General features: G+C 40.5%; 1 protein-coding gene across 1 annotated transcript; it reads left to right on the top strand.

Moving 5' to 3' along the window:
• The first annotated feature begins 746 nt into the window (after window positions 1–746).
• Window positions 747–15,005, top strand: LOC149287945 (ras association domain-containing protein 5-like). The gene is made up of 4 exons (XM_089492291.1): window positions 747–821; window positions 4,757–5,054; window positions 12,638–12,753; window positions 14,853–15,005. Exons 1-4 carry the CDS (start codon window positions 813–815, stop codon window positions 15,003–15,005), a joined length of 576 nt encoding a protein of 191 aa, XP_089348417.1. The 5' UTR covers window positions 747–812.
• The last annotated feature ends 1,449 nt before the right edge of the window (window positions 15,006–16,454 follow it).

The following is a 16,454-nucleotide window of genomic DNA, read 5'->3' as shown; positions in this document are numbered from 1 at the left end:
TTTAGTTCACTGGCCTGCGAACTTTGGTCTCGACAGTAAGGCACTGGGTTTCCAGATTGGAGGAAATACGACTCTACAAGACCAGAGAGAGATATATAACCACCTGGTTCTATTGGCTAGGCATCCTGTTCAAACATGCCCCATAACGTGCAATTGTAAGGGACCATGTTTTAATTACCTCCCAGTAGCCTGCCCGTCCTGCCCGTGACAGGAACCTGATTGGTGGTGGGGTTGTTATTAACCATTTCAATAGGCTCCTTTTAGATCTTTTATGCATTACCTAGAAGTGATTGCCTCATGAATGTTTACAATACAATGTGGATTGTAATGTTTTCTTAATGCGTACTCTATATTAACTCCCTCCCCTCCCAAATATGATTTTGAAAAAAACTTGGGATAGATGCAAGGGTTAGCTCTGACTGAATATTAATACCCCTCTTACCCTGCCCCTATCTTGCACCCCTCCTCCTTTGTTTTGGGGTGTTTCTGGAGACCCTGTTCATTTGTATTTATTTATTCCTGTCCAGTTTAACTTTTGTGTTTGGCAGTTCAGTTTGTGCAAGTTGGATGTTAAATAGCACTCTTCAAAATTAGCAGAATGTAAACTGACATACGAGCTGTTGGTTGAGCGGAAGGATGCTGTGGAATGCTGTATTCCTTAAAGTCAACCGACAGCTCTAATTAATGATTAGACCGCTATTTTTTATTTAATTTTTTTGCAGGAGGTACCAAAGGAAGAAAGAAAACCCACTACTCAGGAACTGAAAAAGAAAATAGAATGTTTTAACAAGAAGGTCCAAAATGGCCTTATCATGAAAATGGTAGGTTGTAGATTTTTCATTTTTTATTTATGTTGACAAAAACATAAGTAGTGACAATAAATTCACAGCTTGTTTGTGTGTGTTAAAGATGCTGGGGGCATGTATTACAAAGGCAAAAAGAAGACTATGATGCAAAAGGATTAACTACTTATTGTGATCTTTGGTAATTAACCATGCATTAGCACTCCCTCCGTCAGTCCTGGATTTCATAGGACAGGCCCACTATCCCACTTTTATAGGCAGTGTGAATCAAGGGCCAGTTGAGGTGATCCACTGATCTCCCCTGATCGGCCCTGGGAGCTGTGAAATCAATGGATGTCTAAACTGTTGTAGTTCTCATGTAACCACCTATTCAGGCAAGGCAGGCGGCTGCACACATTTCCGAGGTTGGTAATGCCTACTTCTGGGGCCAGCTTTACCCTTCTATAACTCTTGCCACGCCTCTCCAACACAAGTGTCCTGAAATGTTGGGGGTGTATGAGTAATGTAATCTTAGTAAATGTATGTAGAAAAAAATGGAACTATTACTTCTGTGCATGTTTTGCACTTGCTATAGCCTGGTGTAATATATACATCCTAAATTTCTAAATGTCTTTAGCATGCACAAAGGTGATAAAGTATAAATTAGCCTGATTCTTTAAAATAAATTGTATCTGTGTGTGTATGTATGTATGTATATACTGTATATATAATGTTTAGGCAGGTGCGAAGAAATGCTATAAAATAAGAATGATTTAAAAAGTAGACATGTTAATAGTGTATTTTTATCATTTAACAAAATGCAAAGTGAGCAAGCAGAAGAAAACATAAATCAAATCAATACTGTACAAAGTCATGGATTTTGTAGGCATATAGTTAAGTTTATGATTAAACAAGTATACCAAACAGGTTCCTATGATCATCATTAGCTAGACAGAAACAGCTGTGTAGGAGGAACAGTCAAACTCACTAACAATGTGAGGTTGCTGAAGACAAGTGTCAATGTCAAGCCATACACCATGATAAGACTGAGCACAGCAACAAGTCACAAGGTTGTTATACTGCATCAGCAATGTTTCTTCCAGGCAAGAATTTGTTAGCTGTTCTGTCCAAGCTCTTCTGAATAAGCACAAAGAAACATGCAATATTGAAGACCATAGATGCAGCGGTTGTCAAAAGGAAACAGTACATTGGCAAAAAACAGTGGGCCCCTGGTGCATCCATCTAATGTCCGGTGAAGTCTACTAAGAAGTGGTCTTCATGGAAGACTTGTAGACAAAAAGCCATACCTCCGACATGGAAACAAGGCCACGTGATTAAACTGTTCATGAAAACACAGGAACTGGGATGCAGAAAGATGGCATCAGATGCTCTGGACTGATGAGTCAAAATTTGAAGTATTTGGCTGTAGCAGGGGCTCCGTCATATACCAATGACGGAGCCCCTGCTGGCTAATTTTAAGGAAATTGGTTGCAGCAAACATGGGATTGGCTGACACAAGAAAAACTGCTCAAGCAATTAAATACTGTTAAAGTAGACAAGGCCCCTGGACCGGATGGTATACACCCAAGGGTACTGAAGGAGTTAAGCCTAACTCTGGCCCAACCATTATTACTAATCTTTAGGGATTATTTCAGCTCGGGCATAGTTCCATTAGATTGGCGCAAGGCAGATGTTGTGCCCATATTTAAAAAGGCATCAAAATCTCAACCGGGCAATTACAGGTAGTGGGGAAATTTGAAGGGTTGCTAAAGGTATACATTCAAGATCATATCTTGATCCATAATCCAATTAGTAGAAGTCAACATGGATTTGTGAAAGACCGGTTTTGTCAAACCAACCTATTAACATTCTATGAAAAAGTTAGAAAAAATATAGACCTGGGGGTGGCTGTACATGTGATTTATCTGGACTTTGCTAAGGCATTTGAACAGAAATAGGCTTAGGGGCAAATGTCTGTATGTGGATCCGAAATTGGCTAAAAGATAGAATGCAGAGGGTTGTTGATAATAGATGTTTCTCAGCCTGTACGCAGGTATTAAGTGGAGTGCCTCAGGGGTCTGTCCTCGGTCCTCTTCTTTTTAATTTATTTATAAATGATCTCCCAAGCTGCATTGAGAGCCATGTTGCAGGAAGATTTAGACAGAGTTGGGGACTGGGCATGCAAGTGGCAGATGAGGTTTAATATAGAGAATGCAAAGTTATGCATTATGATAAAAATAATAAAAATGGGACCTATTCTTTAAATGGAATATCCTTGGGGGAAACTACCAATGAGAAGGACTAAGGAATAACGGATGACAACAGTGTGCAATGCCAGCAAGCAGCTGCAAGGGCCAATAAGGTTTTAGCATGCTTTAAAAGAGGTACTGATTCAAGGGAGGAGGATATTATCTTGCCTCTTTACAGGTCATTGGTAAGACCTCACCTTGAATACGCAGTACAATTCTGGGCACCGGTCCTTAAAAAGGACATTATGGAACTAGAAAAAGTGCAAAGGAGGGCTACAAAATGAATAAGGGGATTGGGTGATACTAGTTATGAAGAGAGACTAAAAAAGTGAAAATTATATACGCTAGAAAAACGGCGTCTCAGAGGGCATATAACATTATATAAATATATGCAGAGCTCTTCAGTGACCTGTTCATTAACAGAAATATACAAAGAACAAGAGGTCACCCTCTGAGACTGGAAGAGCGCAGGTTTCATAGACGACAAAGGAAGGGATTCTTTACAGTGAGGACAATAAAGGTATGGAATTCACTTCCAAGGGAGGTGGTGTTATCCAATACATTACATACCTTCAAAAGGGGCCTCGATATTTTCTTAGAAAGACATGACATACAGGAATATAAATAACATTAATATTTTAGAACTTCTTGATCCAAGGAGAAATCCGATTGCCTCTTGGAGTCAAGAAGGATTTTTTCCCCCCTGATGGCAGAATTTAAATTTAATATAAAGTAGACAAGGCCCCTGGACCGGATGGTATACACCCAAGGGTACTGAAGGAGTTAAGCCTAACTCTGGCCCAACCATTATTACTAATCTTTAGGGATTCTTTCAGCTCGGGCATAGTTCCCTTAGATTGGCGCAAGGCAGATGTTGTGCCCATTAATGACAATGGGCGGTCCCTAAACCCATTGAAAACAATGCATTTTGAGCCCGTACATGTACGGGCTTTGTCATTAAGGGGTTAATTAGCCTTCTTTTGGATCAAGAATAGGAAGGTTAGGTAGAAGGGTTAAACTTGAAGGATGTAACTATGTATGTAACTATGTATGTAACTATGTAACAAGAAGGCAGTTTGTTCAAGGAAGGGCTGGAGAGTGGTACAAGAATGAGTGTTTGCAGACAACAGTGAAGCTTAGTGGAGGTTCCTTTCAAGTTTGGGGCCCCATTTCTGCAGATAGAGTTTGGGATTTGGTTAGAATGAATGGTCTCCTCAATGCTGGGAAGTACAGCCAGATACTTATCCATCATGCGATGCCATCAGGGAGGCATCTGATTGGCCACACATTTATTCTGCAGCATGACAACAATCTCAAATATACAGTCATCAAAGAATTATACTCAGCATAAAGAAGGAGTACTGTGCGTGATGGTATGGCCCTCACAGAGCCCTGATCTCCACATAATCGGGTCTGTCTGAGATTACATGGAGAGAGGAACAACTAAGGCTTCTTAAATCCAGAGAGCAACTGTAGTTAGTTCTCCAAGATGTTTGAAACAACCTACCTGCTGAGCAAGTGTATCTAGAACAATGAATGCTGTTTTGAAGCAAAAAGTGGTCACACCAAATATGAATTTGATTTGTATTTTTCTTCACTCACTTTTAAATATGTTAAAAGGTTAAAAAATAAACTACTAACATGCCTATTTTGAAAGCATCCAGGTGATCTGGAAGTGGAGGGGGTCAATATTTTAAATATTACAATAAATCTTTCTATTTTAAGGCAGATGACGGCACTTACACAGGATTCGTTAAAGTGCACCTAAAACTCAGACGTCCAGTGACGGTGGTTGCTGGTTCACAGCCACTGTCAATCTTTGACACGGTGAAAGAGATGCCCCCTAGTACATCAGTAAATAAACCGACATCTTTCTACCTGCCTGTGGATGCAGTGAAGCAGTTACACATCAGCAACTTGACAACAGCAAGTGAAGTCATTAGGGGATTACTACAGAAATTCCAGGTGTTGGATGACCCACAGAAATTTGCCCTATACAAGCAAATGCAGAGAGATGGACAAGGTAAGACTTTAATAGGTTTTTATTGCATTTATGGGGAGATGTTTGCTTTAGAATTTTGATCTGATCTAGCCACTGTATCCCAGTTATCAGGAGAAGGGTTGGAAAATTTTGCTTAGGGGTGGTGCCCTGATGCTCAGAGTCATGCATTGTGTGGCCCACTTTTCTCATTAGCATGTAATATTTTAAATTACTTCTTGAACACAGGTGACTCATTTCAGGATACCGATAAGTGAAAACTGAGTACCAGTATTAGAAACAAAATTGACATGTCACTTCAGAGTCTTAAGAATACTTTATTTAAGAATCTCTATTTTGAAAGGTCCTATGATAAGCTTGCACAATTCCCAAATAAACCAGTGCCTGGAACTTATTATGCACAACAAACAGGCCCGGACTGGGACAAAAAATAGGCCCGGGCATTTAAGCCTGAGCAGCCCATATTTATTTATTTATTTATTTATTGTTAAAGCCCACCCTTCATGTACCATCTTTGCATTTAATCATTCACACAAATCATTAACACATTCATTAATGTAGTCTCACAAATCATTCAAGCAATTCATCCACACATGAATTCATTAATTGTCATACGCATTCACACAATTCATCCACACATTTATTCATTCATTCTCATACGCATTCACACTACCCCCTCTCATCATCTTATCTGCCCCTTCTCACTATGTTCCCCCTTTTCACTATGTAACCCCCTTCCCCACTTCTCAATACGTACCGCCTCTATCTATCCCCTCTCCCCCTTTCTCACTACCTAACCCCCCTCTGCCCCTTCTCACTGCAGCCCCTTCCCTCACCCTATTTACCTTGTTGCCAGAGCAAGCAGCAACTGCGACCGCGCCTGTGGCAGGGCAGGATTGACTTAGGGGCTGATGGAGCTGCAGCTCCAGGCTCCTACCTTAAAATAGGCCCAGTCAGGACCGGACTGACTGGGCCTATATGGCCGCATTAAGGCAGAGCCCCTTAAGCCCGCCGCAACTGCAACCGGGTCCGCCACTCTAAGGCAGAGCCGGCCTTAGGTGTTCTGGCGCCCTGTGCGGACTACTCCTCTGGTGCCCCCCCATCCCCAAAAAAGAAAGGAATAAAAACTTGTAACAAAACTCCCCTTTCTCACTATCTATCCCCCTGTATCACTATCTACCACCTCTGCCTCTTCTCACTGTTATCATTATATACTGATGCAGACATTGACGGTGGTACAGCATAATACTTATCACTATATACTGAGGCAGAAATTGACGGTGGTACAGCATAACACCTACCACTATATACTGAGGCAGACAATGACGGTGGTACAGCATAACACCTATCACTATATACTGAGGCACACATTGACAGTGGTACAGCGTAATCCCTATCACTATACATTGAGCCAGACATTGACAATAGTGCAGCATAACCCCAATCACTATATACTACGCCAAACATTGTTGTGGTGTAGGCCTACCACTTCATTGTCTGGCTTAGTAGTAGGGATGCACCGAAACGAATTCTGGACTGAAACCGAAAATGCAGCATTTACCTGTCCGAAACCGAATATGACCTCCCCACACCATAAAAAAAACCCTTTTATTTAAAGTAAGTAACACACCAAAATAGGACAAAACAATTAAAAAACAATATTATATGTATATATATATATATATATGATTGTTAACAGCAATCACATTCCTATCATGCCCAGGCATACCCAGATTCCAGGATGTACTCGCAGACTTGGCATGATAGGAGTATGATTGCCCTATCTACCCCTTCTCACTCCCTTCTGCCCCATCTACCCCTTCTCACTCCCTTCTCCCCTATCTACCCCCTTTCCCCCTATCTACCCCCTTTCCCCCGTCTCACGCCCTTCTCCCTATCTACCCCCTCCTAACTATCTCCTTTCAGGAGTCCTGCGGTGAGGGTGCAAGGCCTCTGCCTCCCAGCTCTGCCACTGTATGGAACAGTATAGAGTGATGGGAGTTATGATGTACTTTTAGAGCATAATTAGATCATGAAAAAGACATTGGAAATGGTACAGCATAACACCCATCACTCTCACACACTTACCAATCCACACATATATACCAATCCACACCTATATACCAATCCACACCTATATACCAATCCACACCTATATACCAATCCACACACATATACCAATCCACACGTTTATACCAATCCACACGTAAATACCAATCCACACGTATATACCAATCCACACGTATATACCAATCCACACGTATATACCAATCCACACGTATATACCAATCCACACGTATATACCAATCCACACATATATACCAATCCACACATATATACCAATCCACACATATATACCAATCCACACATACACCAATCCACACATATATACCAATCCACACATATATACCAATCCACACATATATTAAATTAAAACATCGGGGGTTTTTTTCAACTTTATTTAACATCCTCCATGTTAAATAAAGTTAAAAAAAACTTTATTTAACATGGAGGATGTTAAATAAAGTTAAAAAAACCCCCGATGTTTTAATTTAAACCCTGTGCGGCCGCAGACCCGTAAGGCCGGCCTTGGTGGGGACTTCCCGGCCCCTTAGAGTGGCGGACCCGGTCGCAGTTGCGGCGGGCTTAAGGGGCAGGTGCCCCTTATGCCCTGCGTTAATGCGGCCGTAGGTAGGGTAGGGGCCTGGAGCTGCAGCTCCATCAGCCCCTAAGTCAATGGCCAGTCCGGGCCTGACAACAAATATATGTTTTGTCCATTACATCTGACAAACCATATACATGTAGTCTAGCATATCTGCTAGAATCTGGACACCTGTTAATTTTAAAAAACTGGTGCCTAGATCTGCGCTGCATATTCAAGGTGGGACCTTACCATTGACATACAGTTAGCCAATACCTCTTTTTTATACGACATGTCTTACTGGCCCTTATAAAAGATGACTCACATTAAACACTGTTGCAAGGTTTTATTGTCTACAATTATTCCCAAATCCCTTTCAGTCAATGATTTCCCTAACACGTCATTGCCCCTCCATCTTTCACGGGGACATGCTTAAAAGTATATTTCACTAATGTTAGATATCCCATTTATCTTCTCCTGAACTATTAGTAGAAACATGACCCAGATGTGCACCTTTTACGATTTGTAGCATATACTTACAATTAATGAACAGCACCTCATCCTATCAGCACAATTTTGACCCATAAAGCTTCAACATTATCACCTGTATCCGCATATATTATTTTGTTGATACTATGCTTTAAGGCAGGTCTAACAAATACATAGCCCTCCCCTTTTCCTAATTACTCTGTCCTGCCTTAACAGTGTATAACTATTTTAATGTACTGCCCAGTCACAAGAACCACATTTCTGAGATACCAGTTAGTTTATGATGTTCTTCACTTGCCAGCAACTCTAGTTTCCCCATTTTGACAGGATTAAGCAACTTTTAACATGTTGTGGTTTAACCTTCATTATCTGTGCTTATCTTACCATTTTCTTTACTATTTCCCTCCCAAAGCAACGTCCTTCTATGGACCTACACTACCTACATGCTCTTGTGTATCATGGGGTACAGGTAATATTTTAGAAAATATTACATTGGAGGTCATGGCTTTGTAATCTAGCTCCCTGAAATCTTTTTTTTATGGATCCCCACCTGCCACTGACTTTATCATTAGTACTAGACTTCTTCTTGTTCGTCTTTGTGGGGGAAGAAATCTTCATATTCCACGAATATTTGCCCGTTCCTACATTCAGTTTGTGAATTCTTTGTGTTCGGTTTTCTTCTTCGTTTTTTGTAGAAGGGGTTAATACGCAGTTCGCACTACGCAGCAGCTTTGGCACCAGGATTTTTAATGTCCGTACGAGCAGCTCTATTGGTCGCCAGCAGGGGCCTCCTCTACCGTCAACCATGGTCACTGTTACCCAATTGGTTGATGCTGACGACCAATACAGTCGTTCGCACGGACATAGATAAGGTAGGCTAGATGGGGAAGGGACCAGGGAGATTAGTAAACAAAGACGTATTGTGTGTCTTTGTCTACGTTTTGCCGCCGCCATGTTCTTACGTTCGGTATTCGGGCTCAACAACGAAAACGCACCCTTCGTGTTCGTTTTTACGTTCGCCCGAATACGAATGCACAAGTCTTTTTGGTACCAATGTATACTATGACCACTGAATCATTTAAAGCCCTGCTCAACAATCTGTCCGGTAGGTCCCTAACTTACCAAATCCAAGCAACCGGGACAACATTTCATCTTCACACAAACTGGCAAACATGTTGGGTTGAGCAAGCCTAGGACTAGCCTCCCTAAACCTTTTACCCCAACGTATCCTCTTGCGGCTGAGCAAGCTTTTTGCCCTACATCTATCCTACTCCCTACTCTCCACCCTAAGCAACACTAACCCTAGCATTACCCGCTCATTAAGGAGACTCCTCTTCATGTTATCAGTGTCCCTCAATATTGCCAGTTGCCCTGTTAGATCCTTCATTTTAGATTCCAAGTAGGAAGAGTGGCATTTCCTAAGATGGTACTACACAAGTTATGAGACAAATTTAGTCAAAAGTTCACTTGAGCCTACATCCCCATAAAACTACCATCCAGTTCAGCTTCTCCTCTTAGCATCCAAATTGGTGGAACACTAATTTATTATCAATTAACTAATTTCCACTCTTCTAACTCTAGTAGTTTTAGTGAGTGCGGTCTCTGTTGAATGCAGCGGACAGAAACCAATGATCTCCTTGCAGCGTAAACAAAATTACACTTTTCACTACTTGTACTCTAAGACCTCTCCACAGCCTTTGACACAGTTGAACAACCCTTCCTCCTACAAATCCTCCATTGCTCATGGCATCCGCGACACAGCTCTTTTCTGGCTCAAATCTTACCTCTATGACCGTACTTTTACTGTCTCATTCACTTTCTCCTCTCCCCTACCGCTATCTGTTGGTGTTTCTCAGGGCTTAGTTTTTGGGCATCTACCATTCTCCATCTACACCTTTTCCATGATGCATCTAGTATCTTCCTCCGGCTTCCAGTACAATCTATATGCAGGTAACACTCTAATCTATATTTCCTCTCCTGATTTTTCACCCTCTCTTCTGACTTGCAAGAGGTCTTCAGGATTTGCATCATGGATGGCGTCCCATTACCTAAAGCCCAACATCTCCAAGACTGAGTTTATGGTAATCCTGCCATCCGCTCTGTCCACAATTCCTGACATATAGCTTGCTGTGGACAACTCCACTATCCAACCGGCAGACCAAGTTCACTCCATTGGTGACACACTTGATTCTGCACTCTCCTTCATCCCTCATATCCAGTCCCTCACTAAATCCTGCCTCCTTCACCTGATAAACTTCCCCCGAGTTCACCCATTCCTCAGACAACAAACAAAAAATATATGAATCTACTCCCTTGTGATATCCCATCTGGACTCCCTAGTAACTGGTCTCCCCCTCTACTGCCTTTCACCACTCCAATCCATCCTCCTTAACACTGCAACTAGATTAATCTTTCTCTGTCACTGTTCTTCATCTGCTGCTTCACTATGCCAATCACACCATTGGCTCTACATACCCTTCAGAATAAAATTCAAACTTCTGACCTACAGAGGCCTTAACAATTCTGAACCACTCTATATCTCCACCCTCTTAACCAAATGCGCCCCTAACCGCTCTCTTCGTTTCTCTCATTACTTGTGTCTCTCTTCTACAGTTATCTGTTCTCACTCCCCTATTCAGGATTTCACCCATGCTGTACCCCTTCTGTGTAATTCCTTTCCCCGTCCGTCAGACTTTCTCCTTTGTACACGACTTTCAAAGACTGTCTAAAAACCCACCTTTTTCGAGAAGCGTACAACCTTTCCATCTAACACTCTCAGCCTCATACTAACCAAGCCATCTGAACGACCAACAACATCTACAGATAAACTCATCCCCATCCAAGCAGTCCTCTTCTATTGTTTTTACTTCTCCATCAACCATTGATTGAAAACTCGCTAAAGCAAATCCCTCTTCTCTTTTTGTACCAGTTTGTTATTGTGTGTGACTTTAAATTATTCCACTAATTGTAACAGCACCACAGAATTTGCCTGTGCTATATAAATAAATGGAATGTAATGTTACTAGTTTTTGTCAAGGTTCAATATTCACCTTCAGTTCTGTTGAAATAGAAAAGAAGGAAAACTCCCACAATTCAACCAGACCAAACACAATTAATTAAATGGACAAACAATCTGAGAATCATCCCCTTTTCTTTTTTATATTCCCACAACTTTACCGTCACCACCGCAAAAGCAAACGCAGCTTATTAGAGAGGTACAGCAATGAAATTGAATAAAACCCCTGCTAGGCAATTAACGCCTTACCAGTTTATCACTTGGAGGTTTACACTCAAGATTCACCTTGTAGTTCTGTTGAAATAGAAAAGAAGGAAACCCAGAAGCCAACCAGGCCAAACACAATTCTTTAATTAGATGTGAAGAGGATATTGATACTAATGACTATTTCACATCAATATTTAATAAAGAGCTTCTAAATGATATGTGCCATTGTTACTTATTATTCAGGGATACTCAGATCTTTTAGATCATATTGTACATATATTTATCTATATAGATTTTGTTTATAGCACTGTGTAAAGGTTTTACGCGGGTAAGAATGCTTTAAAAAATAGATTAAATGTAAACCGAGCGAACATAAGAAAAAATCAAATCGATATTTGGCATGACCACCCTTTATCAAGGGGCCATACCATCACTTCTAGAACTCCTTGGTCTTCTTTACACTGAGGATAGGTTTTTTTTTAACATTGGGTGTATGTTTGGGGCTGTTGTAATGTTGCATAATAAATTTGGGGCCAATCAGATGCCTCCCTGATGGTATTGCATCTCAGCATTGAGAAGACTTAATCCCTAAAGCAATTTAAAGAAATGCAGCAACTTGAACAAACCTGCACCATGATTCACTGTTGCCGGCAAACACTCATTCTTGTAGCGCTCACCAGCTTTATGGTGAACAAACTACCTTCTGCTACAGCCAAATATTTTTATGTTGCCCAGTTCTTATGTGAATAGTTGAGTCATCAGAGGAATGGCGTTTTTGCTGAAAATCTTCCATGAAGACCATTTGTGACCAGCCTTCTCCAGAGAGTTGATGAGTGTACCAGGGTCCCACAGTTTTCTGCCAATGCAGAGTTGATGGCACTGCTGGACATCTTCTATATAATCTTCCAACGGTCCTGTTTTTTGGGGGCTTTGGCCTAGGTAGTTGCCACAGTGTCAGTTTATGACCTTGGTGGCCATGTTATCAGTGGCACCATGCAACTAAAACTGACTGATAAACAGGTACTGTTACACACATAGTGAGATGGATTGCTGTAAAACAACACCCATGACATTCTTTTCATATGTTTTTTTCCCCCTGTAAATTATAAATCCGTATAAATATGCATTAATGCAGATAGGAAGGCACACTCTCAGAGCCTGAAGCTTTTTGATTATATATACACGATATGGTTTAGCAAACCAGAATCCACATCACCAGAACTGCTTTAGTTATTAACCTTGTAAACTTCCCAGTTATTTTTCAGAAACTTGCACTGGCAGAGCATCCCCTATACTTACGCCTTTTGGCCGGACCAGATACGGACCTCCTGAACTTTGTAATGAAGGAGAATGAAACAGGAGATGTACAGGTTTGTTGGTTTTTTTTGAGATTTGGGGAGAGATTAATATATTTATGGGCCTATAGATATATTATTTGAAGGGTTGATATTTAGAAATGTACAATCACTGTATCATGTAAAATATTCAGCTTACCTTTCAAGTAGTATGCTGTTCCACCAAGTCGGGATCTTGACTGCCCCAGCGAGCTGTGAAAGTTTTCGCAGCACAGACCTGAATCACGGCACACATATAGCCCCCTTGCTATGTTTTGAAGCATTAGGATATGATGTGTGTTCTGCTTCAACACATTGGTTAGACTGTGAATGGGTAGTAGTCTGTCCATATATATACTATATGAGCTTGTTGGTCATCATATTCCAAAACCATGGGCATTAATATGGAGTTGGCTCCTTATAACAGCCTCCTTCTGTGAAGGCTTTCAACAGGATTTTGGAATTTGTGCCCATTCACCCAAAAGAGCTCTGTTAGTATGCATGGTCTGTCATGCCAATTTGTGTAGTGCATATATAAATTTGCTACCTGGTAGAGATGGTATGGCCAATTTTAGAATGAGAGGGTTTAATTTGATTGTATATGAATGTGATATCAGGTTTTACAACATGAATTCCTCTTTTGAGAAATCTTCAATGTAAACTGGCTGACTAATCTACCATATGCCTGTATCCCCTCATAGATTGTGGATTCTTTTGATATGCTAAGTGACCATTAGCAGTCAGGGGACCATTTCTTCTGGGGGTCATATCCAAACCATATATTAATAATAACCCACCGATTAATAATCATGCCTCCTTTTGTGCATATTTAGAACTGGGAAAGCACAACCTACTAAAAACATACCAACATGGCTAGCACAACTTAACCGTTTGGAAGGAATTGTGGTATTGAGTCATAAGTAGCAAGTGTGACACATCTTCATAATTTGCAAAAAAAATAATAGGTGTGAGAATTATCTCTGTGGTGAGCAAAGGCGAGAAAATAAAAATTATCTACTTGGACTGGTATTGTTACAACACAAGGGGGGAGGTCACGTTCTATAGGCTTGGAACCTTGAGATGAACTAAAAACTAAAAAACTATAAATCTAATGATGGGGAAAATATCTAGTGTGCTTACTAGGGGTCCCGATCTAATTTTGAGAAAAAGCTGTTACTTTACACTTTGGGTTTTCTGTTAATTTCTTTTTTAATTTTTATCTGTTTGTAAATAATCTGTTCATCATCTGTTTTTGTATGCACTGTGACTGTTTTGTTCATAATATCCCTTTATTAAGTTCAGCCTTTGTCTGGAAAGACTCACGTTACCTGATTAGACCCATTTATCGATAATTTTAAATCCCGTTGATAGTGTATGAAAGCATATTTTGTGGGTTGTTAGTCTAATTTGCTTGGGGGACCAAGGCACCCCATTTGTAAATTGTCTTGGTGGCAGCAGCATTATGATATTAGTTATATCATTATAATTAGGTGTGGGTGGTATTACAGGAAAATTTAACATTATTTCCAGTCTAGGAAAAACAGATGAATTTTAACCCTTTAAGCACCAGAACCAAATCACGCACACGCTTGGATTAGGTTGTGCCTGTGACTCGGTCTACCAGTTCGTGGCTGAGCTGTCGTTACTCCTAGACCCTCCCACCTTGCAACAGTAGCCCTTGCATTCTTCTGCCAATGTTTGTCTATGGAGATGGCTGCCTATATGTCTGATTTTATACACCTGTTAGCAATGGGTGTGAAAACAGAGTTTGCCACCCATCCCAGTTTGGCCGCTACATACCCAGAATAGAGAGATAAGTCCCCAAAACCACTGGGCTAGAGGCAGATTCCAAACACAGGCAGGTCAGCAGGGTCACATAATGTTGCATAACATTGTAGTAGTGCAGCAGTTCACCCTGTCTGCAAACTGCCCAAGAGACAGGCTGAGGCTTTAAGAAGGGTAATTGTGTTGCATGAGGTAGGGAGAGTGTGTGGATGCGTCTTTGCGTGTTAGTGTGAGTACCTGGGTAGTTTGTAGTTTCACACCCTGTAACCCATAAAGAGTTACACCTATAGTGAAAAGTCTGTAAAATACTACCGATAGTCTAATTTATCTGTTAATCTCTGCCTTGACAGTGGGAAGCCTTCACTGTTCCAGAGCTTCAGAATTTCCTTCTAATATTGGAGAAAGAGGAGAGGGATAAAGTAGAGCAGGTACAAAAAAAGTATGCCACTTTCCGTCAGCATCTGCAGCGAGTTCTTATGGAGGCTACAAGGAAACCAGAATAACTTTCAAAGAAAGCCCTTGGAAAGAAGAAGAGGATACTAGGGTCTATCTTGCACACTGGAAGAACGAGGAGGAGGCTGGGATTATACCTCTAAAGCATCATATGAAGTAATGCTGGGCTGAAATCTCCCCTAGCTGCTTCTAGAATTGGTGCCTTTTTTGTTTAAGATGGAACCAGGAGTTATTTGCACTTTTTTTTGCCCACAAGACACCTGATTTTTGGATCATACAATACTCTCAGGGACTTAACGATATTTAGATGGTTCCCCAAAATCATTAATTTTTCAATGAGGTTCACCTTGGAACGAGGTACTCAAGTTCTTACAGGTAACAAGTACAAAAAGCCATATGCATCTGTGAATTTGGTCCACCAAGGCTTTTATACTTAGGTCATCTTTTATTTGGTCACGTTACTGTATATATTGCACAGTGAGGGCCTGCTACTGATACAGTGGTAGTTGGGCGTTTTCTCAACTTGAATGGACCACCAAACTTGGTACCATCTACATTACTGCAGTTTATGGACTACATAATGACTATTTAGTAAAATGGCAATTTTCAAAAAAATTATAGTAAAAGCATAAATTGTATATGCACACATTGGCAGCTTACTGATAATACATTCTTGGGCACTTTGTGTTGCCTGCAGTATATTGCCTAAGTGCAGTTAAATGAAACTATTGATTTCAAGTGGATGACTAATTTAAAAACAAGACCATATTGCTTGTTAAGTCTCTAAATTGTAACATTTACAAGGACCAGGTACAACAAGTTTGGATGCAATACAGTTTGAACTAAAAACTTTAGTTACATCAAAAACAATTAAGTCCCAACATGATTACGTTATAGTGGTCATGGTGTAGGCCATCTGAGTACTTAAAAGGGAAGAATAAATACTTGTCTTTATGCCTTAAATACATTGCTGTATACAGTAACAGTTTAGAATTGAAGAACATTTGTTTTTTTCCCCATTTAGTTCCAATAAACTTCCTTTCTCTGCAGGCTGCCATTATCATCAGCCATGTGATATTTTGAGTGACTTTACCTGCACAAATACCACACAAAACTCATTCTTTACAGCATTGTTAATGACATCCTACTTATTTCCTCTATGGACTTTCATTAGTCAGAATGTACAATTGGATGATTGAGACTGAGCAATTCTATCATTTATCACTAGGCAGTATGACAACGAGTCAGGATTTTTAGTAGATTGAGCTAACACAAGTCAACACACATACACATGACAAATATGCAGTCGTCTGAAAATACTGTATTATCTAAAAACTGGAAACATTTTAAAACAGAAAAAATACAAAGCTCATTTTAAATGTAGTACATGTAATAAAACATTCTAGATTATGCTTTTTGCATAGGTGGTCACTGCCCGAGACTCTTCTCTTGTTAGATAGGTACAGACCTTCATAATGTAAATGGTCTGGTTTCAAGTA

Source organism: Sceloporus occidentalis, unplaced genomic scaffold, assembly GCF_023333645.1.
Source record: "Sceloporus occidentalis isolate IW3139 unplaced genomic scaffold, rSceOcc1.0.p SCAF_55, whole genome shotgun sequence".
Classification (NCBI taxonomy): Eukaryota; Metazoa; Chordata; class Lepidosauria; order Squamata; family Phrynosomatidae; genus Sceloporus; species Sceloporus occidentalis.
The sequence above is the reverse complement of the archived record's forward strand: the minus strand, read 5'-3'. Positions and strand labels throughout refer to the sequence as shown.

Bases quoted from the DNA above. Each gene is read 5' to 3' on its own strand.
- LOC149287945 (XM_089492291.1), top strand. The intron at 5,055-12,637 runs GTAAGACTTTAA...TAAACTTCCCAG, and splicing joins AATGCAGAGAGATGGACAAG to TTATTTTTCAGAAACTTGCA. The intron at 12,754-14,852 runs GTTTGTTGGTTT...CTGCCTTGACAG, and splicing joins ATGAAACAGGAGATGTACAG to TGGGAAGCCTTCACTGTTCC.